Below are 27,382 nucleotides of genomic sequence, written 5' to 3'. Positions count from 1 at the left end.
ACCATCTGCATCAAACTAGACGAAAATATTAAACGTCTCCTAGAAACGAGGCTTTAAACAAAAACCGTTGCTGTGTGAACAGATAAATCTTTGAAGACATTATTGTGCCGTAGATATTTGTCTGTCTGTTTTATGTTCTCTCCTGTGATCTCCAACCCACAACAGAGTTTGGGTTAAAAATACAGCAGCAGTTAGTTGGTTTAAGGTTGTGTGTTGAGGGTTGAGGTTGTGGTGTAGATGTGGAGTGTATGCTGTGGGCGACAGCGGGTCAGAGCTACAGAGATACCGCACGAAGAATGAAGAATGGGCTGTTTGTACTTTCTCCAACGTGTTTCTGATGTCAGCGGAGAGAGGAGTGTCAAGGGACACAAGGCAGGTTTAAAAAAGACTCAGTTATCTTCAGCACAGTCTCAGAGGCTCGCCATGACCCCCCTCCTGCTCTCCAGCACAGCAGCTGTGTCCCAACTGAGGATCCGTATTCTCTGGAGATGGGCTGCCGGGAGGTCGAGGCAAAGTTTCTGTCTTTTTGTGGAAAAACAAATAGTCCAATATGTGGATATTTCACCAGTAATGAAAACAATGTGAATGAAAAAATCACAGGGTCAAGTATTTTGAGAAAAAAAAAAAAAAAAACCCAACAAACTTTTGCCGAGGCTACAGTCTGAACAGCTTTTTAGCCGCAGTTGAGAAAGCTTTGGAAATGTGATACGAGTCTTTCTGCCTCCAAACAAAGTGACTGCCGAGTTGGGAACGCAACTGTGAGTCCCTCATTCAGTTTTCAGATTTCTGTAAAATAAAGTCCACCGCAGCTGATTTTAAAAGCACAAAATGGGACAAGAATTAAAAGCCACACCTGTTCCGAGGTACAGGACGCTGTAGTGCTCATCGTTGACCGCCAGGACGATGTCCGCCACGGTGTGTGTGATCTGGTCGTCTGTGGGGAGGTCAAGCGGCGCCACGCCGACAGGCCGGATGACATCCTCAATCTCTGGGTAGTATCTGATCACCCCCAGGTTTTTGATGTCATTCTGGCCTCCTGCTGTGGAGTTCTTGCGGACGCACTGAGAGGAGAAATAATGTAATTGAGTCAGACAAGACGGGGAAATTGTGTAAAAGAAAAACACTTGTGGACAAAGAGCGCAAAATTGCTTTCCTTCTGTTAACCCATGCCTTTCAAAAATAGCTCCTCAATCATTTCTCTTCTGAATTTAAAGCTGACTCATCCAATTGTGAGGTTTTTTTTTTTTTAATGTAAGATTGACATGATAAAAAGAAATACAGGACGAGCTGGTTTTTCTTACCATTCCGGGGCGACTGCCGATGAATGGACTGCTGTAGCCCTTCAGTTTGCTTGTGGAGAAAGCCTGGTCGATATCTTCAACGGAGTAGGCACAGATCACCGTTCTGCCCCTGGACAAAGGCAGGAAGGGGAGTAATTATTCTCACAATAAAAGCAAGGAAAATTGTTTTGAGGGACATGCGGGGGAGCAGCTGGGAGATTCGTGACCAGCATAATTCTACTTTCTCTCCTCCTTTGGTTTAGAGTCTGTTCAAACAGGAAGTGAAGCTGACGTTCGATGGCACTGTTGAACGTGAGGAGAGACTCGGCAGGGCTCTGAGAAAAGAACCAGCACATCAGCTGTCAGTCTCCAGCTGCATGGCTCTTGCATTTGTAGCTACTTCAGAGTTTCCTTGTGCTGCAGAAAAGAAAAGCAGACGAGCCCTTTTTATTTTCTTTACTCCTTTCCTGTTCATCTCTGCATGATCGCCCACCGCCTTATTTGGGTGGCGTGTCACTACTTTAAAGGGACACAGTCTACAAATGTGCCCATTTCTGACCTCAGGTATCCGGCCACCAGTTGGTGCGGTTTCAGTCAGGTACTCTTTTCGCTGGAGGCGAACACGACTGCCACAGATCGTTTAGCTGAAATTGAATTTTGTCAGATCTGTGAGCAAGGAAACGTTTATAGGCATCTACACTCTACTCCCCTGGCCCCCCTGAATCTCAGAGCGCCCACACATACGCACACACACGCACACACAGTGAGGGCAGGGGATTATGGCTTGTCTGTTATTTGTGATTCTGCATGAAATGAGGACTATCTGCTGCACCGAAGCGTGCACACACAGTCCCCACGTCCTCCTCAGCACATTGTGTTAGCTTATCTTCAGCCCAGTCTGCGTTTTGTGATGTGTTTATTGTGTGTGTTCATGTCGCAGAGATGATGAAAATCTTTGTGTCTACGTTGTAATACAGATTAGTACTGAAATACAAAAAAGTAGGAACACTTCGGGTCAGTACTGTCAAATCATGTGAATCAAAAAATCTTAAGAAAGGCAGCTTTGGATGTGTTGTATAAAAACTATACAAACAGGCTGTATTTCATCATATTTTAATTTTACATTCTGTTCCTATTCTCATGTTTTTTCCTTATTATACTTTCCCCTTCTTCCATTATCCTCCATTAGCCACCTTATGTTGTCTTCAATAAAGTTTGATCTTCTTAATTCTGGATGTCAGTGTCTCTAGTTTAAACTTTAAAATTCCCAACCTCCGATGACAAAAAGTGAGCCTGCACCACGAATGTATTTCAGGTGAAGAGGCAAAGATCTCATTTGACTCTTTTTGTAAAATTAAATGTCATTTAAGATGCGGAAAATCTGACATGAAGTAGATTTGACAGGATGAGCTCTAATCAGTTTTTCTTCAGCTAAGCAAAGAGGAACGACAGCTGCCTTGAAGTGCTAATGAAATATAAATTGACTCTGATAAAAGATAATGAAAATCTAGTTAGTGTTGTGTGTCTTTGTGTGTCTGGGTGCTGCGGCTCACCATGCGTTGGAAAACAGGCCGTACATGACGCCGGCCCTTTTGTCCTGCGCTGTCAGCACCACGGCCTGCCTCATGTTGTTGTACTGCTGCTGAGTGTTTCCGGTGCCGCACATCACCCGGGCCTTCATGAAGGTGGTCCAAGAGTCTGCCAGCAGGGTCTTAATGCCCCCTTCATCCACCTGGAAATAACAAATGACAACTCAGAGCATCGGTATGTCAGATGTCACACAAAGATCCTCTTCCCTCCATTATGGGAATGGCATGTAGCATTAAGGCTGTCAACAGCGCAACCACACATCCAACATATCAGCAGTTAGCCTGCACAGCTATACATGATCTGATGCTGCTGGTCCAAAGTTAACCCGACATATTGGACCTGTGTGGGCTGAGTCCGGCTGTTATCCTCCAGATTGGCACGCACACATTTTCAGTCCAGACATGACAGTAGCATGAGAATGCTGTTGCATACTGAGCCACGAGGAACGAAGCATGCGCTGGGTTTATTTTGCTATGTGGGGAGATTTAACAAGCAGAAATGGGAATAATACTAAAAACGTTTTGCAGCTTTGGAGAGGCTCATTCAAATCAAAATCAAAAAGGGAGAATCGAGAGGACTGATGCCACTTCCATGCAAGGAGCTTAGAAGAACAACTGAAAACAGCTATCATGGCTCGGTCTAAAGGTAAACAGTTCTCCTAAATCTCACTCAATGTTGAGACGTTTGCACCAATAAGCTCAGATATTCCTTGATATGGCTTGAAATTCCTTGAATTTTCCGTCACACTGACTTGCGGTTGTTTCAAGGTCACAGAAAACTGAATTTTATATTCTATGTGGATTCATTGTCCAGCTTATGGAACATGAAAATAATCTTTAGAAAAGTTTAAAGTGGAAACTGACAGTAGCATCAAAAACCTCCTCTTTCAGATCTTCACTTGGAACTTTTGGGATTTGTTTCAACTTTTAGACCTTCAGGTCATTTCATTAGTAATTCTCTAAAAACTAGTGGTTTTCTTTTGAAACAGCACACTCAGAAAAAAGCTCAGAAAACAGCATTTGATCCGACACAGTATGTATACTAAGTGCAAGGAGAGGTTAGGAGAAATCACTAAAAAAATTGCTTAAAAGTCCTGGATTTGGCCAAATTTACGCAAGCGCAGTAAAATCTTTTAAAAAGATTTTTAGTGTTTCTTTACTGTGCAGATTCGGCCGATCCGGGCCCTGTACGGCTCCTCGTCCACTCTCGCTGTCTTGTTGAGCTCGCTGAAGAAGAAGTAAATCTCTTCCTTGAATTTTTGCGAAGACGGGATGATGGCAGCGCCAGCAAAGTGCGGATCTGTGTGATGAGATTCAAACAGCTCCACTGAGATATCGTCACTTTGTTCTGAATTCCTTTAAGACGTTTCCGAGGTTTTAGCAGCATCATCTTCAACTCTGCTCATGATTACAATCCATTATCTTATCTGACATTAAACTGCATGGAAAATGGATATTGTGAGTATTATTACAAGTTTCTGATTTGCATTTTACTGCTCTACATAATATGACCCCCAACATTAAAACCATGACAGTGGATGCTCCTACATGCTATTTCTCCCTGAGGGACTGATAGTAGCTGATTTCCAGAGAACACCGCCCACCATCTCCATGTTCATTAGTCTAAACCTGTACACTTCCTCCTACTCACTCAGCAGCCAAATGTTCTCCGACTTCAGGAGCTTCTGGGTGCCAAATGTACGCCGGATCGAGCCAGCATGACCTCGTACCGATGACATTGCAGAGTACAGATTCCCATCTGAGACAGTGAGAGAGAGAGAAGGGTGAAGAGTGAGCAGAAAAGGCAGACAGTCAGTTGGATGGATGCGTACAAGGTTCAGAGGGAGGGGGGGGGGGGTTCAACTGAAGCTGGAAGGGAAGGAGACGCAGAGAGAACATTAAACACAGAGAGGGAGAGCGAGGAGAAAGAAAGAGAAAGCTCCTGGAAGGCAGAATAAAAAAAAGGAGTGCAGCGGGGAAGAAGACATCAAGGCAAAAAGGCTGACTGCTCCAACAGCCATCAATCACCACATTCTTATTACCCCACGCTGGGCTCGTCCTCTGTAGCATTTCAGAGGGTCGGCGTTTGAAATCATGGCAGTAGCATCGTAATAAGACGTGATCATTATTTGAAATTGAGCAAAGAGTTGGCCAGCTTTCTCTGCAATTGATCCCCGCCAGGAAGCGTGTCCTGCAGCACAAACTACCCTCTCACTAATTTCCCTAAGTCTCTACCACCAATCCATCTGCATTAGCTGCTCTTACAGATACTTTATCCGTCCTTCGAGCTGTGACTAATTTAAGGTGGATTTGATTGTAAACATCTCTGTTTAGTTAACCTGACCAATTAAGGATCACATCAGGGACCATTAGGTCTAGTGAAGATGAATTTGCTAAACAAGAGGTTTTATATTTTAGCAGACATCCATTCTGACCAACCTGAACAACCACACAGGCTGAATTTTTCAACCCCCACTACAACCTGCAGGAGTGTTTTGGGGGAATTGTGCCTTTAGAGTGTCTGGTAATAAGAACGGGGGTAACTTCATGTTGAGGAAGTTCAGCTTCGTCCTCTGAAGGAGAAACTGCTGGAGGGACTACATATCCGATGTGGCTTGGAGCATCATGGGAGGAACTGGAAAGAGAGAAAAGTCTCTCCTTGTTCAGCTGCCACGGCGACTCAATGCTGACTAAGAACATGGATAGATGAGGGCAGTAAACACAACAGAAACTGATTGATTTCATGTTTTGCTGATCCATCCACCCCAACCTCTTCCTGACACAGACTTAATTCACTGTATAAACTACATTACCACATTTTTCCACAGTTACCACAAACACATTTTTGGTCTTCTTTTTTTTAAACTGCAGAATATTTCCCCTTCCAGACCATCAGTGGTCCGCTGCTTCTGCAATCTGCCCAGATATTGAGTTTCCTCAGATATATGTACACATCTCGACACAGGGGGAGTAATGGAAATAAACAAAACCTGCAGGGCTTGCAGTAGATTTGTGGTCTCATTTTAAAGAATTCGTCAGCATGATGAAAAACAGAAGGGCTTCAAAGGATATTTTTTCTGTTTTTGGTGGACAGGTACGGGAAAAAATCCTTTGATTTGTGTCTCGGGTAGTTGTGGGTGTCAGGGATAACAAGGGTGGATTTTTCTGTGACAAAACTGAGGCTCTAATAATACAGTATGCCTTGATTTACACCTTATGGTAGAATTGTGCGATTTAAACTTTTAAAAGATTAAAACAAACATTTAGTCACACACAAGCAAAAGAACGCTCGGAGGAAAAAGGTTTATGTTAAGGGAGAGTACGTACATGATCCTACAGCGGAGCGCTGTGTGAATACTGAAAATCTGCTCATATAGATTTGCCTCTTTAAATTAATGTGCGGTACTTTAGATAAAAGCGTTCACTCATTTGCATGTTATGAATAGAGAGTTATATTATGAGACAGATCGCTCCTGGGAGTCCGGGACGCACATGAGTTGCTCGGCTGCTCCCGACGCAAATGAGCAGAGTTAATACAAAGACCTGAAGGAGGCTTTTTTCCGAAATAGGATCTCTGAACAGCTGACACCTGCAACAAGGTGAGCCTTTTGAAATGGAACTACGTGACACCGTTTCATCCTGTTATTGTCCCCATTTAGATAATTTCTTACTTGATTTCACAGATTCAGTGGAAAACCAGCGACGTCCCCTGAAGCAACTTGAACTTGGCCCTCTCTAATTTTATTTATTTATTTTTTTTTGTCTGGGCTAATTGAAAAGTACAATTACTCAAACACTCTTGTTCACAACTTAATGTGTCACATTAACACACCACTGTGCCCCTGGGCACCGACTTTCAAATGCCCCATGCTAATGAAAAGGAACTAATAATCATAATAATGATTTCTATAGAGCCACCAGAGGACATCCAGAGACAAGACAAAAAAAATGCTCTCAGAATAAATAGCTATTTCTACTTCCTAAAAATGAGTAAGCACATTTTCACTGCAGATGTCCAGAGACAGGGAACAGAAAAGGCCGAACCAAACTGATATTTTGGTCATTTAGTCTGTTTACTGTCAGCAACCTTGAAACCTGGTGCCGTCATCAAGGTTTACTGCTAACAGCACAAGTTTTATTTACTGATATTAAATCCTGAACAATGTGAGATGATCTGCTATTCCTGTCAGCAGATGTGGATTGTGTGTTCATTACCTGCAGGCAGGCTGATGGACCTCTGGGAAGGGTACGGCGGCGAGATGTCAGAGGCCGCCGCTATTTGCCCGTTGCTCTGAACATCAGTCAGCACGGTGTCATTTACCTGCAGAGGGTAGGAGACATCTGAGCCTGGAGGAAGTCGAACATTTTAAATCCAGTTTATTTCATCCCTGGGCCTTTATGCATTATGCATCTTACAGTTTCCTATGACAAGGCCCAGCACTCAATATCTCCCCAGCCTTCATCTAATCAGTCGATAAAATATGTGGGCATGTAAATAAAACCTCTACATGCATGATATGAAGATTGTTTGGAAGCAGCAAACATTTAAAAAGAATTTGTTTAGGTTTTCTTAGTTTTTTCTGAAATTCTCACCAGCATCCAGCACCTCGGACTCCCAGCATTCGTCCCACACACTATGAATGTGTCGTTCACTTTCTGAATAACTGTGATGAAATTGTCGCACTCCAGCTGCGGGAGAAAGACAGCCAGGGTGAAACAAAAAAAGAGCGACAAAAGCAGAAAATTAGCCAAAACAGGAGGGAGAGGCAGAAAAAAATACACCGATCTGGAGACTGATTAAAGATGAAGAAATGTAGGGTGTGTGGAAGACAGATTAGACATGAGGAGACGAGACAAGACAAGACAACGAGCAAAAGAATGAGAAGGAAGGGAGAAAGGTGCAATAGAGGTCTGGAGAAACAAAGCAAGTGTAAAACACAAAAGAGATTATGAGAGGTAAAGCGGATTGCTCAGAGAAAGAGAGAGAGAGACAGGGAGGTTTAAGGAGAACTGGAGGTGATCCATGCTCTGATCATTTTTTGGCAGGCAGGACACAGGAGGCTTAGCGCTGCAGTACGGCACTGCAACACTCCACATGCATCACTTATTCATCAAGTACAGAAATTGGACTGTTTGGAGCATGAAAACCTGAAGGGGTAAATTTGACTTTTAAGTTGCAGCGGTGGCTCAGGTTGAAAGCGCATCTTCCACTGCTGAAGTCAAATCGCAGATCTTTATGAAAAAGAAAAGTGCGACAGTAAGTCGGTAAGAATCCAGGATCAGAGCTTGTGTAAGTGTGTGTAGGCGGATATGTAGGCAGAGATGTAGGCGGGTGTGTAGGCTGAAAGTCTTGTTTTTATTTTGCGTAGGCAAGTTTCTAACTTGTAGATTTCTAATGAATAGTTTGAATTCGGACAGTTTGTCTTTGCTTCTCCAGGGCTTTTAGGAGAATTAAGGAGGTTTGAGACGGACATATGCCGTCTGACAGGATCACAGACAAATCGGCGTTGGTGGTTTTGGATTTGTTGGAAACTGGAAGCTCTTGCAGTGCTTTCATTTCTGACGGTCTTTTACTGATGAATCATGTGCCATTTACAAGAATAACGCTCATTAGTACCCAACACCACCCACCAATTACATCCATACTTCATGATTCTGCACCTCAGGATTTGGTTTTTGTGGGAGGTAGCTGTCCAACCCAAACCCTGACTGTTTCTAAACACGTTAGCTGGGATGTCATGTTACATTGTCACTGAATATAATCTGCGGTTTTGGCTGAATCCTCCTCTATCAAAATTCATTCCCACTAGATGGAACATCTGTTGTTTTAAAATCAACCTCTGGGGATTTGATTTATTACTGAACTTCATTGAAAAATTGGAGGCTGGTAGGAAATAAATTGGGTCAAAATCAAAGCGCCAAACTGATTAGATTTTTATTCCACTAGCAGTTTTGTGATGAAGTCTCCAAATCCATGTTCAGATTACTCAAGAGAAATTTTCTCAGACTTGATGAAGCTGCTCAATTGGGACTGTAGCTCTGCTCTTAGTGGCAAACTCTAATCTCAACCTGAGCGTTCTCAAGTGAGACTGACAGGTGAGGCCTTGCCTTCCTTTCAATATGAGCGCAACAATCATGTGTCGGTTAGATTTAGGAAAAGATCATGAACTAGGTCACCACACTTCTCGCTTTCTTCTTGTCATAATTACTGCAGCCTCTGGATGTCGGACTTGTTAATTCCCAGGATGACTCTCTTAGAAATGTAGGTTACTCAGTTAAGAGCTTGTAGGTGTAAAAGGAAGAATTAGGGAGCTTGTTTGCCCCTGGGGAGCAGGGGGGGCAGCTTGCTTGAAGGGCTCAGCTCCCAAAAAGATCTGCGTACTCAGGTCAAAGATGAAGCTGAGGTGGCCAGACAGTTACAAAACACAGTGGCCTTGAAGAGTGCTGGAAATAAAGTCTGTGCTGCTTGCTGATAACGTCCTGTCTCCGTTTCACTCCAGTGGTAATGTTTTCCAAAAAAACCCTGTGGCTGACTCCCGTCCTTCATTCCCCTTCCAAGGTGCATTTACTTTATTGAGGAAGATTTACTGCATCACTCTTAATGTTTTCGTTTCCCACCATCTGCCACCGCCAGACTTTGCTTTCTTCACTCACTGACCTCTTTGTTATGTTCCATAATTACAGTAACACTTTCTGGGGGGTTTTTAGCTTGGATATAGGTGGCAATTTCCAACACTATCCATCCAAAGCGTACTGATAAAGACAGTATTTCACCTACTTTTGTAAAAGTTGTCCCACCACCTCTCTGTTCTACACACTGAAAATACAATTTTGGAAAAATACTCAGAGAGGGAAGTCAAATCATGCAAAAAATTCTTAGCTAAGAGTTGTGCTGAGGGAGTCCATCCAACAAAAAAGAAAAAGCTACTGTTCCACAATGCAATGGTGTTGAAAAAACAAAACAAGAATGAACTGAGTGGCAGAGATGGAGCCGATGAATATCTTTATTGAAGAGAAAATGGCTCAGAATATAGAGCTTGAAAACCTGACAGCCTAACAGCCTGAATACACAACATGGTCTGGTACCTTTCTTCAAAGGGCTTTGTGGCTTTTGGAATAATGTTTTATTTGCAGCATGGCTGACTGAACTTGGATTTAAAAAAAAAAAAAAAAAAACACTACCTCTATAGGGCTGTAGATAAAATACACATCCCTCCCTTTTTTGAAGTCTTATCTGAACACGTAGAGAACATATTTTAGCTTGTTTGTCTGACTTGGACATTTGTCAGATGGTCAAAATCTTTCAGCATTAATCCTAACATTAGAACAGTGTGGGGCGGAGACTTTGGTGGCAAGATTACCAGCTGGGTGTTTTAACGTGGGAGTCTATGAGGAGTGCAAAGTGCAGCATTTTCCATCCGAAGTTGGCAGCATGCTTCTTTAACACACACTCAGGTAGGCGTGTTACGTCACTTCCGTGTTCCGTGTCACTGTTTTACCTCCACTCACTGTGATTAACTGACAGCATAGCTGCTATTCGGCTCGCGGTTAGCCGGAAGCTTCGTTTTTCACAAATTCCTGATTTACTCCGGCGATTCTTTAGCTCTGCTATTAGCAGTTAGCAATGCTCCCTCACCTGCTCTGTGTGCTTCATGTTTGTTTACTCCTCCTTTAGTAATAATGGTACATGTCCTAAATTCAGAGTGTTCATAGATTTTGTTGCGCAGTTCCGCAGCTTCGCTAGTCCGACTTCTGCCAGTGGAGCGAGCCGGCGCGGGCCGACTAGAAGCAGACACTTCCGGGATATGAGTTCCTCCACCAATTGGATTAGAAGAAAGCTACTCTCGCGCTCAACCTGACCAACATCACTAGCCAATCAGAAGCAGAGGAGGGAGAGACGTGACAGCGTTGGGTTTGTAACGTCACCGTACGGGGAGGCAGGTAAGACCATTCAAACAGGTGATAATTAATATTAAAGCATCAAACCTTTATTGTACAGACAACACTTTTCTAATATAATACTAAAATTCAATTATATTTTTCTCTTTACTCGTTTTTGTCATTAAAAGTGAGATATCCACACTGACCAAAGAGGAGTAGTCCATATTGCCCCCCTGCCGTATTTCAAATGGTTCGGTCCTTATGCGCGCTGCTAGCAATCAGGAAGGAGAAGTTAGCTCCGGTTAGCATGCTGCTAACGTTAAAGGAAAATGAGTTTTTAAAAGGAAAAGACAGAAAGGAGAGAGAGGAGAGGAGAAGGAAAGGAGGTCAGGATGTGACCCGGCTCTTCTCTAACAAAGATGGCCGCCTTCAGTCTGAGAGCGGGAGAAAGGAAGCCGTTAGCTTCATGTCCGCAGTGGAATCAGGTACAGACAGCCACATTTCACTCCCTTTAACCTCCATTTAATCAGTGCACAGAAATGTTTATCCAGATATTCATCAGAAATCAGTTTTCACTGCCCCTCCAACCAGACTCAGTGAATCTGTGCAGCCCCCCTCCACCAACAAAAGGCCCGTTCACTTCATCCACACAATCAGTTCATAATCACAGTTTGATTAAAGCTCATAGACCGTTTTTCTACGTTGGTCTGTTGGGACAAACACATCGCTGTAAATATAACGAGATTTCTTTGTCTGCACGTCAACACACATTCAGGACACAGAGAAGTTTGTGTTTTCATGGTGACACACGTGAGTTTAGGTCAAACTAACAGCATGAGGAGCAGTGATCTCCTCCATGGCTCCAGCTCCACCTGAACACACTCAGACATCAACACAACAAGAGATGAGAGCAGGTCAAAGTGCTGACAATGATTCAGCAACACACTGAACACATTTAGGAACTAAAAGACACATTTAACTCTATTCCAGTTTACAAAACTCAGCTGTAGCTCCAACAGACGTGTAAAACCTGAGTCCAGCATGTAGAGGCTGAGTGAATGTGGTCTGGACTCTGTGGAGGAGAGTCATGGTTTCAGAGACGCTGTAGAAGGACAGAATACCTGCTCTGTGATCCAGGTACACTCCGACTCTGGAGGACGGAGGACCTGAGACTGGAGTCTGGATTCTGTTGAACCAGAATGTAAAACTGTCTCGTTTACAGATTAAAGCCCAAGATTTGTTAGTGTATCCAAACACACATTCATTTGAGAACCCTGCTCTGCTGATATTCTTGTATGCGACTGCTACATAAACTCCTCCTCCTCTTTTCTCCACCTCCCAGTAACAACGTCCAGTCAGACTCTCTCTGCTCAGGACCTGCCAGCAGTCAGTGAATCTGTCTGGATGATCAGAATAAGACTGATCATTACTCATTACTGTAACTTTTCTGTTTCCTTCAGATAATAACAGACGGCTGTATGCTGTGTTTGGATCCAGAGTGATTTCCTGTGAACATCTTAAGAACTCAGTTCTGGTCTTTGGTTCTGGTTCTGGTTGTGGCAGTAAAACATCCACTTCAGTCACTGTCAGTGAGACGTTTGTCCATTTCTGTGTCAGAACGTCCTGTAGCTGATCTCTGAGCTCTGACACAGCTGCTGTCACATCCTCAAAGTATCTCAGAGGACGGATGTGGATGCTGGATGAGTCTGCAGCTTCACTGAGAGCTGACACTGAGGGGTAGTTGTGTAGAAACTGGGTGTGATCCTCTGTGTGTGAGAGCAGCTTCAGCTCAGCGTCTTTCCTCTTCAGCTCAGTGATCTCCTGCTCCAGCTTCTCCTGAAGCTCTTTGACTCGACTCACTTCAGTTTCCTGCTGAGATCTGATCTGCTGCTTCACATCAGACCTTCTTCTCTCCATGAGACGGATCAGCTGAGTGAAGATCTTCTCAGTGTCCTCCACTGCTTTATCAGCAGAGCCGTTGATGGTCTCTACCTCCTGTTGAAGCAGCTCCACATCTTTGTCTCTGTCCTGGATTCTCTGCTGGATTTGTTGTCGACTCAGCTCCAGCTCTCTCTGCCTCTCAGTCCTTTCTGCTGCAGCTGAGACTGTGTCGTGGCCTTTATGTTCCTCCAGAGAACAGAGAAAACAGATACACTGCTGATCAGTACGGCAGAACATCTTCATCACCTCATCATGACGAGAGCAGATGTTCTCCTGGAGCTTCTCAGAGGGCTCCACCAGCTTGTGTTTCTTCAGTGGAGCTACATCATAATGAGGCTGCAGGTGTTTCTCACAGTAAGAGACCAGACAAACCAAACAGGACTTGACAGCTTTCAGTTTTCTCCCGGTGCAGAAATCACAGGCCACATCTTCAGGTCCAGCATAGCAGTGATCAGCAGGAGCAGCTTGGAGTCCAGTCTTCTTCAGCTGCTCCACTAAAACTGCTAACATGGTGTTTTTCTCCAGAACAGGCCTCGGTATGAAGGCCTTACTACACTGAGGGCAGCTGTAGATTTTCTTCTCATCCTCTCCGTCCCAGTGGGATTTAATACAGTTCATACAGTAGCTGTGTCCACAGGGAATAGTCACCGGATCCTTCAGTAAATCCAGACAGATGGAACAGGAGATGATTTCCTGGTCCAGCTGAACTCCTTTCTGCTCCATTTCTCCTCTCAGTGACGGCCGTCTGAGTTTCTGTGAGTCAGAAGTGAAACTAGTTTGCTGTTGGCTGTAAAAATATCTCCACCCCCCTTCAGACTGTAGATCTGAGGGGGAGGGAACCAGGAGACACGTGATCAGAGCAGGAAGAAGAGGGAGGTTCATCAGGAGGAGGAACGCTCTGACAGCACAAAGTTCACAATGTGACCAATAACAGTGGAGCTCTGCAGACTTCCTCAGCACACACAGACAACAACAGGACAAAGAACTGATCCCTCTGGATGCAGCTGTGGACCAAACAAATGTCCGAATGAGAGCAGAGACAGGTGGAGCTTCAGACCGGTCTGGATCAGAACCTGGTTTTAGCTGCTAATGCTAAAGTTAGCTGTGTAGCAACACATACAGATCAGATGTGATGTTGGAGTCATTTCGGACCAGGACATGTCCTTTGTCCCTCACATAAAACAAGTCTGTGGGACGACCTTCTCTCACCTGAACAATATTGAGAAAATCAGAAACATCCTGCCTGAAGAAGAAGCAGAAGAACGAATCCATATGTTTGTTCCCTCCAGACTGGACTACCGTAATTCATCACTATCAGGAAGTCCCAAATATTCAGTGAAAAGGCTTCAGCTGATCCAGAACGCTGCTGAATATCAACAGGAGCCAGAAACAGAGATCATTTTTTTACTTCTCAGTAAAAATCAGCCCCCTCAACAGTCCATGTCCACGTGGACCTGTGTGGATGTCAAGGAGTGTTTCTGTTGCCTGACTAAAAAGATGACAGTTGTTGCATATCAAGTTATTCATATCTACAATTTGGTCAAGTAAATATGAATTAGGAAAATCTATTTCAACAATCTAACTAATTTCCTGTGATTAGACAACTGCATTAAAGTTAATGTGGAAGTGATCCATTCATGTTAAACTGGTGCAGCCTTTGAACGCCAAGGCATCAGCTTCTCCTTCCACATGCAACCTGTTTTTATATCTTTTGGATTTCTGTTTTCTGCGACAAGCAGCATGATTAACCAGCACTCAGGCAATCTAGCGCTGCTTGAGATTAGTCCTCGTCCTCTGAGCATTTAAAGCTTCCCTATGCTATCAGGCTCAGTTTAATTTGAATATTGTAATAAAATCCTGCCACCTTCGCCGCCTCTCTGTGAAATCTCACTGAAATGATCTACAGCTCGCTTGTCGCTGCGTTGTTTGGTTTGTTTTCTTTCATTGGACCTCTTCTGCGTTATTGAGGGATATCCACGTCTTCATGTGTAGATGTGTGTTTTTGTCGTGTTTATTTGTGTCGTCAGTGCTTGAATCAGCACTGAACACCTCACCGTTGTGCATCTGCTGATGATGATGATGATGATGATAATGCACAAATGCAGGAGGGGAATGCCTGTGTTTCTACCTCAAGTGGTGCAGCCTTTGCCTTGCAGGTATCAATTGCAGTCTGATCAGATGCTGCTGGGATCTGTGGGAGGAAGGACAGTTTAAATGGAGCCAAGTTCTTTCACACTGCAACCAAAGCAGCGACCCTGCTGCTGCTTCAACAGCTCTGTCCTTACAGAAACCCTCCAGCGTCGTATTCAACAACATTCTCTGATTTCCTTTTTTATTTTGTCTTTAAACTTGTCATTTATGTTTTTGTTGTGACCTCACATTTCCTCCGTCTGTCTCCTACTTCACCTTTCCCAGAGTTCCTTTCAACAACAATGACCCTGAACTTGCAGCTGTCGGTACATGTAGGTTGAGAAAGCAAAAGAAAGTGAAGCACAGAGAGGTAGAATTAATTTGTCTGAGAAAGGCTTTGCACCCTTCACTCAAGTGTGTAGTTAATTAAAATTCACTAATATCTGAAACTGCACCTCTTCAGTGAGAGCTCACTCTTCCACTCTTTGACATCAACATTCGATGTTTCTGTTATTTTGTCTGCCTGCACTGGAAATAACTCAACCTGACAAAATGTCATTTTAACACCACACTTGTCCCTCAATGCCAAACACATCAGCAGTGACTGTCTCCATCTCACCTGTCATGTCTCGGCTGGAGGAAACCCAACATGAAGCCTCTGAAAATCCAATATGCTCATATTTGGATGAAAAGTTGCAGCGTCTTCGCTCAATAAGGCCTGTCAGTGTTGACACTGTGATCTCCAGCTCAGTGGCTTATATTTCCTCCTCACATAAAGAAAGCAGAACTTCATTTGTGCACGCATGACCTGCCTTCCTATATATTCTTCTATTTGTCCTCATCTCACGTTCTAGTGAACAGCAAAGGGGGAGTAATTACTTTAGTTTTACTTCATTCCAGGCAGAACCATGTGGGCTGTTTATTTAACGTTTTAATGTCTGAAAATCAAATGAGATTTAAAAAAATAATAATTTTATTACAATATTAATTGGCTGCGTTATCTGATGTTTATCTGATGTGTAATGAAAAGTAACATGTTACCAGTAGGGATCGACCAATATGGCTTTTTCAGGGCTGACGCTAATTATCAGCATTCAAATGCACAATTAGAATGGAAAAACAATATTTAGAAAAAAAAAAACCCTGCACTTCTGTTTATCCAACTCCAGTGACGAGAGTTTGACTCATGTCGTTTAATGCTGCCATAAAAATCCCATGGACTCCAGCAACATGTTTCTGCTCAGACTCAAAGTAGCACATTTTTAAATGAATTTATTTTAATAAGTTATCAGTGAAAAATAATAACAATAAGCAATAATCTGTTTATGCTGAACTTTTTCCATTGGTCCATCCCTCCTCACCAGCTTTTGTGACTTTATTAATTCCAGGATTTAATGCAGATGAGAAAATCTAAACTGTTCTTTGGTTTAGAGCTGAAACTAGCTGGTGCAGTACCACCACAGTTCACTGCCTTGCTCACTCCCTTTCCATCACTAATTTCTTAAATCTGCGTTTTGAAATTTCATATTAACTGGTTAACTGAAACACGGTGGGCTTCAGTTGCCTCCCTGAACAGCTCTACAGATCTCAGCTCTTGAGGCAAATTTGCAGCAGTAAGCTGTATAAATAACTGGACTTGACTCGTGGCCCTGCTAACCCACGTAGGTGCTGTGAGTTAGTCTTTCTGACACTGCCTGCGTCACTTTGAATCAAGTACGTTTTCCCACCCGGACAACTGCACTGAGGAGAGTAACAAGGATGTCAGTCAAGCGTGCACAAAACCGAAAGATTTAATCAGGCAACATGAGAGGGTTTGTCTGTGGTTAACACCAATTACAAAGCTGCCTCTTTCTGCTGCCTGCCTTACAATATCTACTAGCGTAATTTTATATGCAAACAGCTCTTTCAAAGCTTGGTTAGCTGCCAAAGTGGCCGGTTTAATAGCTTGGCGGTACTTGGCTTTTGACTAGTGAGTGGTCTTTTGCATGATCTTCTGAGTGGCTTTCTTATTTTTTAACTGTCTAGAACTGAGAGACTCCCATCTCCCACGATATCAAAATCCAGTCAACTTAAAGCGTACCTGCACATCACGGACCCCCCTGTCGTTGAATGTCAGCACGTAGATCATCGCCTGGCCTCCCACGTACAGCGTGTCGCTCCCTTCCTGATGGTACATGCTGATGTAGTTCTCGGGCTTGTTGAAGTGGAACCTGGAGGGCTCTGTTGGTCGCAAAGAACCAGAGAGCAGGGTGAGTTTTGTTGTGAATATTTGTGCAACGAGAAAGCAATGAACTAGACATTTAAAATTGCATTTTAAATCAGTAGGTGACGAAAGAAGATTGTGTCCAATCACTTTTAAATCTGGATTTAAGACTCTCAAAATAATAGGGGCTCAATAAAATCAACAGCTAATCCAAACAAGCAAGATGCTAAAATGAAAAAGGTTGACAAAGTCAAGGTCAGACACAATAGGCAAAGGTCAACACATGAAAGAAAATTGAGTTTCAGGAAGTTATTTAAAAAGCTGATCCAGGTTTAGCCCCCCCTAAGCTGCTCAGGCAGGTTGACTCAGAGTCTAGAAACCGCTGGCTCAGAGCCAGATGTTTGGTTTTTCATCTACATTTAATCTGAATACAGGAGCTGGGAGGAGTCCTGGTAATAAATACCTGACCCGACTTTACTGCCCTTGGGCTTTTTGATTTAACAGGAAACTGGCTTTGGTGTTCGGGGAAAAAAGAGGCATTTGGCGAAAGCATATAATGTCACTGAAATAATTGTGTGCACATCCCGTCACAGACGTTTGGTGGAATTACACTCCACACACCTCCAGAAGGTTCAAGAGAACGTCTCTGAATCACAAGTCCACTCAGACTCACACTTACCTACACTACAACTGCGCCTGCATTTCCAAATAGAATAAGATCCCTGCTGTTGGTGTGAAAGCATGCTCCATGCAGAACATGTTCAGATTGTGAAGAAATCTACTGAAACTGTCAGAAGCATTTGGGCTCTTCTCCAGAAAATACAGCTCTCTGATTTTCTTAATTTAAGCAAAAGCAGTCTGAGTCAAACCAGCCAGCTTTGGCCAGATTAAACTGAAAATAAGGATCTGGTATAAAGTACAAAGAGCAGAAAAGCTAATCAGTTAAAGGCCAATTAAAATGTATTTCTAAATGAATGCTTAACTAACTGCTTTCATTGTGTCAGCAGAAGTGGTTACATTAAAAAAGACATGAACTGATCATAAGGTGATTGTTACTCGGTACTTGTAGTGATTTTCTGCTCGTCCCTGAAATAAAAAAGACAACCAGACTGATGGGAAGGCCAGAATGAACTGCTGGTGATCACTTATACAGGTTGCTAGCCAACCAGCAAAGTTTCTATGGAAACAGAGGCCTCTCTTAGTGGCATGAATCTAATTGATGAAGCTCGTACTTCACAGGGAACTGACGAGCACATGAGGCAGACCAATGTGGCCGACGGCTCTACAATATTTTCCTTCCACTGTGCACAGAGAGATCAATCTGAATATTTGCTTTGGACGTTAAGAGGTAGATCTCCTCCAGTAATCCTGATGGTTCAGTCTGACAACAATAACGGAGGAAAGAGGAAATCTACCTATTGGACAAATTGACATTTCTGATACAGCCTTTGTTTTTGACTTTTTTTTTTTTTTTAATTTAAGTTTGTCTATCAGCAGTTTCATATCAAACATCCATTTTTAGATTTAGTCTGTGAATCCTCACTGAGAGATTTCTTTATTTCTTGGGGGGGGGGGGGGTTGTGATAACTTGTCTATTGAACACACACACAATTCAAAGTGGGACTTGAAAAAAGTGTGAAAGCTGAGTTGTTTGTAGAGTTAACACTAAGTTATAGTTTGCTATTATTTAACCTAATGCTGAATGACAGCCAGTAAAATTAGCAACAAAAAAGTGAATTTCTTTTCTGTGCTTTAGATAAACTTCATATTTTGAGAGTTGTACTGCTGAGGTCAGTTTGGTATCCTTTAAACAAGGGGCATCTACTCACTTTTACAGGTTCACAAACAGAGCTGAAAACTGATGTACTATCACAGGAAGGATGAGGTTGAGCCTGTACAGGACAGCATCGATAGTGAAGCTCTCCCTTCATCTGAAAGTCAATATGACTGCACCTCTTCCAGGCTTAACTAGTGTTAGGATTATTCTTCTGAAGCAACAGTGAACATATCAAATGTGCAGTTTGATTATGTTTGAAATATTCACCATTTCACAACGACAGAGCAGAATGTTTTTGTCTGTTCTCTGCACAGAACACCCTTTAGGTTAACAGAAAGAAGGTGATATTAATACTCAAAAGCAGAACCACATTAAAAGTCTCTGCTATTATGTCACATTGTTAGTTGTAAATAGATAAAGCTGTAAAAGCTATCCTTGTAAAAGAAGTTATTAAAAGTGGCTCCACACTAACAGCCCAACTTCTCACCATCGCACCTTCTGACCAAGATTAGTGAGAGTGAGCGAGTGATTAGTGACCGAAATGATCTCATTCTGAGATGATGAATTGCAGTTTAATATGCTTGTTTGTTTGCTGCTGCTGCTCTCTTCACACTGAGGAAGAAAACATTATGGTAATTAGAATAATATCCGAACGTACAGGTACGGTTTCATTCGCACACCCGCACAAGTGTGTGATGTAGCATACAATATTAGTGCTGATCCTGAAAGACTGCTCACGTCTGTAACAAGGCACTCTGCCAAAACACAGATGATCTTCAATGTGGAGGCACAGAAATGCTCCAACTCCCCCCCCAAACTTTTTGGCACGTTGCAGCCTGTCGATAGGCCACGCCCACAAAAACAGAAATGATGACTGCATATAAACATGGATACAGACTTCAGGGCTGAAGAGTGAAGCCTTAAACCTCCACTCTGTCTACTGACCATCAGTGGATGACTTCACTGGATGCATGAACAGTCAGATGGTATTGAAGTCTATGGAATAAATGTCCCTCCTCCTCCCTAAACGTTTTCCTGATGAGTTTGTGGTCTCAGTACAACGTGATGCTCATTTAGAGGAAAACAGACCAGGAAGCAGGGGATGGATTGGTGGGTGTGGCTACACTTTGACTGACAGACTGTACCACTCAATCAGCATAAAGGATAGAGAAGGTCAGATCCAGATCCAGCCCTGACTGCTCCAAGTATGCTTTCCTGTAATTTCACGAAATCAAGGTGGCCAACAGCCAAATTATAAACGGGAGGCTTCAAAATGGCAGCTGGGTAACCATCAGGTGACATCACACCGGGCTCAGACTTGTACATCTGGTTTTCAACCTTGTTCTTGAAAACTGTATGTATGAATGCAGTCTTAAGCAGCAACAGGCGTTTGGTGAATTATTAACTGGGTGTAACGTTCAGTCTTTTATGGGAGAGAATTCTGTCTGGGATTCAAAGAACAAAAATGCTTTCACTTCTATTTTATTCTCATTGATGTCTATTTGTATCTTGAACTGCTTCCATTGTTCACCCTGTTGGCACACCTCAATACATTTTCTGTAATGGAACCATGTTAGCCATCCCCATTTTGCTTGTTCACTCAGGTAAAATAACACAAGTCACTTCTAATGGTTTTGCAGTATTTCATGAATCTCCAAGCAGCAGTAATGTTCCACTAAAAGGAAGAGGGGGAGCCTGAGCTCAGCTCCTCTCCCACTTACCCCTTCATGAACATTATGTTTGACTGTCAAGTGATACCAGATCACCTCTTTAAATAAACACAAGCTCACAGGTGGAACAGAAAGTGTAGGGCTCTGTATTCCATGTCTTTCTTCCTCTTTTCGTCTCAAAGGGTCAGACATGAACAACAGAAATGTCACCTAACAACACCTAACTTCACTCTCTGCAAGCTTATTTCTTTTTCTCTGTTCCTCGGACATTTAATCATTGCTGCTGGGTGAAAACCTTGAATTTTCAAAAGGTCAGCTTTTCAGGAAGAAAGCAGCTATGTTTTTCTGCTTGTTTCAAGAAAATTGGGAAAAATGCTTCATTAAATTCCAGGTCTGGAGAGTTCCCTTACCCCACAAGGACCATGTAATCCTTGAAATTAGTTGAAAGATTTTCAAATTAGTGAGTGTCTTTTAAAGAATTGAGTTACTAATTGCACTAAGAAATGTGCCAATTCAGGGAGAGTAAAGCACAGATGTTATTTTTGGGAGTAGTTTGCATATGAAGAAAGCATTCAGGCTAGTGAAAGAGCCAGCCAAAGAGAAATCAAACAGCTTTTTGATGTAGAGGCTTTTGAAGCTTTGTAGAGCCAGCACCTAGTATGCTGTTCACATATCATTCACTCAATGCTAAGTTTGTTTGGGAGATAAAGTAATTTTGTGCTGAAGGTCCTCCATTAAAAATACAACAAGGGTCATGACCTTTTTCATGTTGTTGATATGTTGATTTGTCTTACTGAGGAGAAGGTCAGAAAAGGGCTGAACTTGCTGAACAATGCTGTGATATTTAGGATGCAGCTGAATATGTCAAATTAGCCGAGAGGTCAATCTTTGTCTCGCTGTTTGCTTTCCTCTCAATATCTCCTCTCTTCTGGCTTCCCTCTCTCTGTCTCACTCTGCCTCTCTCTGCCTTTTGATGTCCTTGTCACTCTCAAGCCGGCAGGCTGAATAGAAGGTGTGCAAACATAAAAAAAAAAAAGGCAGACTTTCATTTCTCTCGCTTCACTAACTACCTAATCCAAATCCTGATCTTAATGCAGTCCCTTGAAGACGTGACGAGAAGTACTTAAATCATCAGGATTTTTTTTCCTTCATTTAACTGTGACGTGTGTGACATGTACCCACATCACACATACTCATGTGAAACACCATCACTGAGTTGTTTTTTTTTTTTGTGCCTTTTGGCTTTAGTTCCTGCCTTTTCCTTTTTGGGCTCTGCCCCACTTTCACTGCAGCAGACAGCAGATTCATGGGAAAAATGATAACCCGATGTTATGCCACCAAAGTCACATAAGCATGTGTTAGCAAATGATCATAATGGGACTTCAAGCTGCTCAAGTGGCAAATATACTCCTTGGGAGTTGCTGAGGGCATATAAAAGCAGAATATATGTTATATTGTTCTAAAATCTTTCATGTCGTCAGATGTAACTGCATGTTTACACATCCAGCTGTTGTTAATGATGAATAATGATAATGATAATAATGCTTATTAACGTCAGGGTGATTATCCAACTTGGTTTGGTCACTTTGGGGCTGAACTTATTAGTGCTGATTATAAATGTAATATTTGCTTTATTGCCTTTTCATTTCCTGACAACAGCCCTTTCTGCATTGGACCACACATTAACGCAAACTAATGCAGCTTAATACAACAGAGACAAAAAAAACAGTTACGGCTGCAATGTTCAGTGTCTCTTTAGACCAATTTAGAAAGCTTAGGTTCATGCTTTTGAATTTCACTCCTTGTCTACTCCATTTATGTCAGTTGGAGTAAACTAACCTCTCAGATGAAAAGAAAAACAAACTGCGATTTAAAGCCTTGTCACCATGACGTTAGAATTGATTTTGTCTGTGCCCTTTTAGTTGTTTGCTCGGGAGGGAAGAACTTGAATTCTTTTGATAACATCTTGTTCCCAGTGAAGCTAAAGGCACTTACTGTAATAGCTTCTGAAGCAGGCAGCCAAATGAATGCAGAGTGATGCATTCCCTGGCTCCTGCAATCACCTCGGCCATCCTTCCCTTCCCTTAGAATAAACAGAGATTTAACCCCGATTCTAGGACCAGACTACAGCCTTGAAACTATTCCTCGAAGGTATGAAAACCAGCCAAATGTCCTCATAAGGCCCAAATAAAATAAAATAAAACTAAATTAAATGAAATAAAGAAAATTCAAAAATAAAAGTGAGGACATCTGACTGAGGACCGAGGCGCTGTCCGCGGTGCTGAAGCGGAGCCGGCTCCTCAGGATTTCCTCTGACAGCCTTCTACCTGTGTGTGTGTGTGTGTGTGTGTGTGTGTGTGTGTGTGTGTGTGTGTGTGTCTCCCCTAACAACAGGCAATTATAGCTAACCCTGAAACAGCACAACAGTCAGTTTGATTGATATGATATCCACGTATTAAAGGTGCCTTGTGCGTTTTGTACCGTGTTCATTGGGGGGGGTTGGGGGATGGGAGGAAGGGGCGGGGTTTATAGATAACTTGACACGCGGCCCCCAATCTCTATTGATTGCTGAATACATTAGGTAACGGTGTGAGGTGTAAAAAGGCGTGAGGAGAATAGATAACTAGAACTAGGCTTGGAATTTTCCACTCACCCCCCCCCCCTCGCCTCTCTGCCCCCCCTTTTTTTCTGTGTGTTTCTTGGATCTATACGCGGTGGCTGCTCCTCTAAACCTGATCTGGTCTCCCGGAGCCGGACTCTTTACTCTGCTGCAGTGCAAAGCAGCTGCCGCGTCCCGCATTGCAGCTCCGCAAGGACGGAGGAAGCTGCACCGACCGAGTGAAGCTCCTGCTGCTCCTCCGTGTTCACAGGCCACCAGAGCAGAGAGACGCCATGTTCTTAATATATATATATATGTATAGGCAGAAGAGAGGGGGCTTTTTTTTTTTTTTTTTTACAGCTTCTAGTTTTATTGGTGGGGGGTGGACGGCGGTCACCAATTAGAGCCTGAGTGCTCTAATGGATAAACAACCAGGCACCAGAACTTGTAGTGAGCACACTTGTAGTCTAAAGGGGGGAAATAAGACAACAGTAGAGAAGCCACAAGTTGCAAGAATTGTATCCAAATCATTATTGTTGTTGTTGTTATTTTTATTTACACGCAGAGATGTAACCTGGAAATTAGATTTTAAATGAGGTGCCAATAAAAGAATGATATCGCGATTTCGTTAACACTAAAATAATAGAACACATTGACTTTTTGTCCACATGCTGAAGCGCGTAATTTACTACTGGATCAGTGGGGGGAGGGAGGGGAGGGGGGTTAATCCAGTGATAGCTACCCCCCCCCCCATATGGCTTTAATGGTTTCTGTTCGTACAGCAAAGCACAAAACATCAGTTTAATGAGAAGAGCTGGAAAATAACTGGCTCCATCACCTCATGACTAAACTCTCACCCATCCATCCGTTCATTCATTTATTCATTCATTCATTCATTCAGTGTGCTTGCTGCCTGTCATATAGATAACAGATCAATAAAACAGCTGCCTACCGTGTACGACAAATTTCAGCCGAGGTGACTTTCCGGCGATGACCGCGACAAAAAGCGACAGCAGGATGAAAGATTTCATCTTTCTCTGGTTCTGTCGAGTGTAAAATGATTTAAGAGCTCCTTCTCCCGTTTCCTTCTCCTTTCTCCGTCCAAGCCGCCTCTCAGGTCCCTCCCGATCTGCTGGTCCCGCTCCAGTCTTTGTCCGTCTGCTTCTCCGGCGGTTCAGTTTGAACAAGTCGGGCTTTCAGGCTCCACCTCGGAAACAAAAGGCAAACGGGGGGAGTGTGGCTGTTTTGGCAGAGGCGTACGAATAAAGAGTAGGGCTGTTAAAAAAAAGGACAAATGCATCACTTTCGGATATAATCTTTGGTCAGACCTGTTGATGTTCAGAGATAGCACCGTTCAATTCACACCAGCCTGATTTCATTATTTTTTTATTCTACATCCGTTAATCACGTCGTTTTTAAAACCAGCAAATCCCCAAAACACATTCTGTGTTTTATTTAAAAATAAATAAGTTTTATTTTTCCACAGCTTTTGAAATCAGGTCACGTGAAGCATCAACAATCAATCTTCACATCATGACACTGTATGAGGTGAGGAATGTTGATTATCTGGTTGCCGTGGAGACCGGTCAGTAGGCGGGGCCTATCAGGCAGCAGGTGAACGTTTTGTCCTGAACTTGATGAAAAACGTTCCCAGTCTGAGGATGGCAGAACCGGAGACGAGCGAGAGCTTCTCACTGCACCAGGTCCTACCAGAAGGGCTCCAAGGAAGGAAAACCACTGGACCACGGAGTCAGGGGTCGAGACGAGCTGCTGGCACTCCAACTGCTGAAGAAGAAACAAATCCACCACCAAGACCTGGAAGAAGGCGATCTGGTCTAATGGGTCAGGTTTTTCTTCATCAGGTCTGAAGACCTGGCACCAGGATGCATGATGGGATTAAGACCAGCCAATGGAGACAGTGATACTTCAGACTATGTCCTGCTGGGAAACCATGGATCCGTCACTCATGTGGCTGTTAATTTGACCTAAACCTGGTTCAGACCAAGCCCATATTTTCATGGAAACAGTACTCCCTGATGTTTAGGAGGTCTGAGGAACAGGAACCAGTTCAAGGGGTTGGCTCCGAATCCGGTTGGTTTGGCGTCAGCCGGTGGACTGACCTTTTCTCTCTGCTCTGTCCTCATTGTGGGCTGAAGACGGATTAACGTGGACTTCACAGAAACAGGCACGCAAGCATCTGCTTCTGACATCCAGATCCCACAGCTCAGCTTCAGAGGTCCAGAGGAGTCCAGGCCTCCAGGGTCAGGGGTCAAAATGTTCTGGCTGATCTGTGTTTCCTCATTCGTGTTCAGACTCACCACATTTCTCAATGTTCAGTCACATAATAGGAGCCAAGAGGCCGATCTCAGGGGCCACTTTTCTGTTTGCACACGAACATTCACACCAATATCCAATAATGATATTGCCCCATCAACCACCTCCACCGTGATGTCGAATCAATACATGTCAATACTTCCTGAATGGGAGTGAATCAGCACTTTGGCTTCTGCTGAGTTTGCATGAGCTGCAAGTTAATTGAGTGAAATTTGAAAAATTGAGCGTCTGCACATAATTCAGTATGACCTCACCCAATGGTGATGTCATTTTTGCATCACTGTATTAAGGGTCAAATTTCAACCACAAGATGGCGGCAGAAGTTGGATTTTTCCCTCCATGTGTCATGACTAAGATAACGCTGGTGTCTCCTTCGTCAGCCCAACAGGATTCAGCTGCTGTATTTGTGAATTTGTGACCTTCAAGACGACAGCAGAAAGAGAGGAGGACTAATTTCTCTAATTTCAGTTGAAATGTTTTTTTTTTTTTTTGTGAGCTGCTATGAAACCCCGTCTGAGAAGCAGATTGAACTGATTTTATTACGCTATGCCTTTTTTCAGTGAAATTTAGTTTTCTTATCACTTTGACTTGCTTGAATGTTACCTGTTACCTCCATTGTGTGGTGCTTTACAAATAAAGTATGATTAGTGCCATTATTAGTTAGTTATTTGTTATTTGTTATTGAAAAAACTACCCTTTTTCATATATTTCCTCTGAAAGGCAAAACTTTGGCCCATCACTAAAACACCTCGTACCTTTCATCCCTCCAAAGTCGATTTCTAATCACTTTTAAAGCAGATAAATATTAGTTTACTTCAGGAGGAAGGACGGAAAGTCTGCAACATGACTGAAAAGGAACAAACAAAACATGTTTGAGGAAAATGGATTAGAAAACTGATGCCTTGCAAACATTTATAAAAACTGAAAAAAATAAATTATTTCCACTCCAAATGATACAAACACAAAGGTAATGTGATTTAACATCAATATTTACACAGCCTGATTGAAAAAAGGCGATTGAAGTAAAAATTACGTCTCGTTCAATTCAGTCAGTAGATAATAGTTTGTGTATTGATTCATTCCCCCCATTTAGTCTGAAGATATCACAACACGGCTGTTACTGACGTTAATGTGAGTACTGAACACTTGAAGATAATTGATGCAAATAGGTCTTTGCTTATTAAATATAATGGATCTCTTTAATTTGCGGTTTTAGCATCAAGTGCTGGTGCAAGTGAATGGAAATCAGTGGAATACAAGGTAACAGTGGAATTATGTGCCGATTTTTAGCGGTTGTTGCAAAGATATGAGCAAGGAAGCAATTTGATGTACGATCCGTGAATAAAAATACAGTTATTGGAGAGATAGAAATCCGGCAGCGTCTCCTAAATCAACACGTATAAACTTCGGACTGCTGCACTTTGCTACAGAGTGAAATATCTGGAAAGCCACTGGATGAATTGCCACACTATTTGGTGCAGACCAAGAAGATTAAACCTATTATCTTTGGTGATTCCCTGAAAAGTGTTTCTCTAGTCTCACGGAACTGTCAAAAGTTCCAATAATTTTGTTCTCAGCCTCTGGGGAAATCAGGGCACGGAGCATAGAGAATCCTTTGTGCCCAGCCCCCTGGAACCTGAAAATGAATTGGGGAATCGGAAAAGCAAGGACTTACCTGCCAAAAGCTAAATCAGTGACCTGCTTAGGAACGACTTTGTTCTCTTTGGTTTTCTGACTTCATTTGACGTAAACACGCCGGGCACTGCAGAAGATTGCCCTCTTAAGAAATCGTTTTTTTCTGGTTGGGTGGAATTCCAATTGTGTCATCTGCTCTTGACGTCACGGCGGTTGGACAGATGGTTGGAGAAGTTCTGTTGGTGGGCCGAACCGACCCCAAGATTAAGTTTAAATGGGTGAAATTAGCCCTCCTTATACAAATGAGGTCGAGAACTGTTTAATTTTTCTGCTGGGCTTTTTG

General features: G+C 42.9%; 2 protein-coding genes across 2 annotated transcripts in view; both read right to left on the bottom strand.

Annotated features, from left to right (window-relative positions):
• LOC115044511 (semaphorin-7A) overlaps positions 1-24,122 on the bottom strand; it is a 33,331-nt gene extending 9,209 nt beyond the window's left edge. The window contains exons 1-10 of the mRNA XM_029503568.1: positions 24,023-24,122; positions 16,902-17,041; positions 14,820-14,882; positions 7,463-7,558; positions 7,085-7,190; positions 4,521-4,628; positions 4,030-4,169; positions 2,834-3,012; positions 1,302-1,410; positions 854-1,061 (exon numbers count right to left, since the gene is read on the bottom strand). Coding sequence (XP_029359428.1) covers positions 854-1,061; positions 1,302-1,410; positions 2,834-3,012; positions 4,030-4,169; positions 4,521-4,628; positions 7,085-7,190; positions 7,463-7,558; positions 14,820-14,882; positions 16,902-17,041; positions 24,023-24,101 — 1,228 coding nt within the window. The 5' untranslated portion in view covers positions 24,102-24,122. The remainder of the gene's footprint in view (positions 1-853; positions 1,062-1,301; positions 1,411-2,833; positions 3,013-4,029; positions 4,170-4,520; positions 4,629-7,084; positions 7,191-7,462; positions 7,559-14,819; positions 14,883-16,901; positions 17,042-24,022) is intronic.
• LOC115044512 (tripartite motif-containing protein 16-like) lies at positions 10,136-13,456 on the bottom strand. Its single transcript, XM_029503569.1, has one exon. The coding sequence runs from the start codon at positions 13,412-13,414 to the stop codon at positions 11,732-11,734; it is 1,683 nt and encodes a 560-aa protein (XP_029359429.1). The 5' UTR covers positions 13,415-13,456; the 3' UTR covers positions 10,136-11,731.
• Positions 24,123-27,382: the final 3,260 nt, after the last annotated feature.

This window comes from Echeneis naucrates, chromosome 6 (assembly GCF_900963305.1).
Source record: "Echeneis naucrates chromosome 6, fEcheNa1.1, whole genome shotgun sequence".
NCBI classification, from domain to species: Eukaryota; Metazoa; Chordata; class Actinopteri; order Carangiformes; family Echeneidae; genus Echeneis; species Echeneis naucrates.
The sequence above is the reverse complement of the archived record's forward strand: the minus strand, read 5'-3'. Positions and strand labels throughout refer to the sequence as shown.

Coding starts and splice junctions, on each gene's coding strand:
- LOC115044512 (XM_029503569.1), bottom strand. CDS start 13,414: ATGGAGCAGAAAGGAGTTCAGCTGGACCAGGAAATCATCTCCTGTTCC.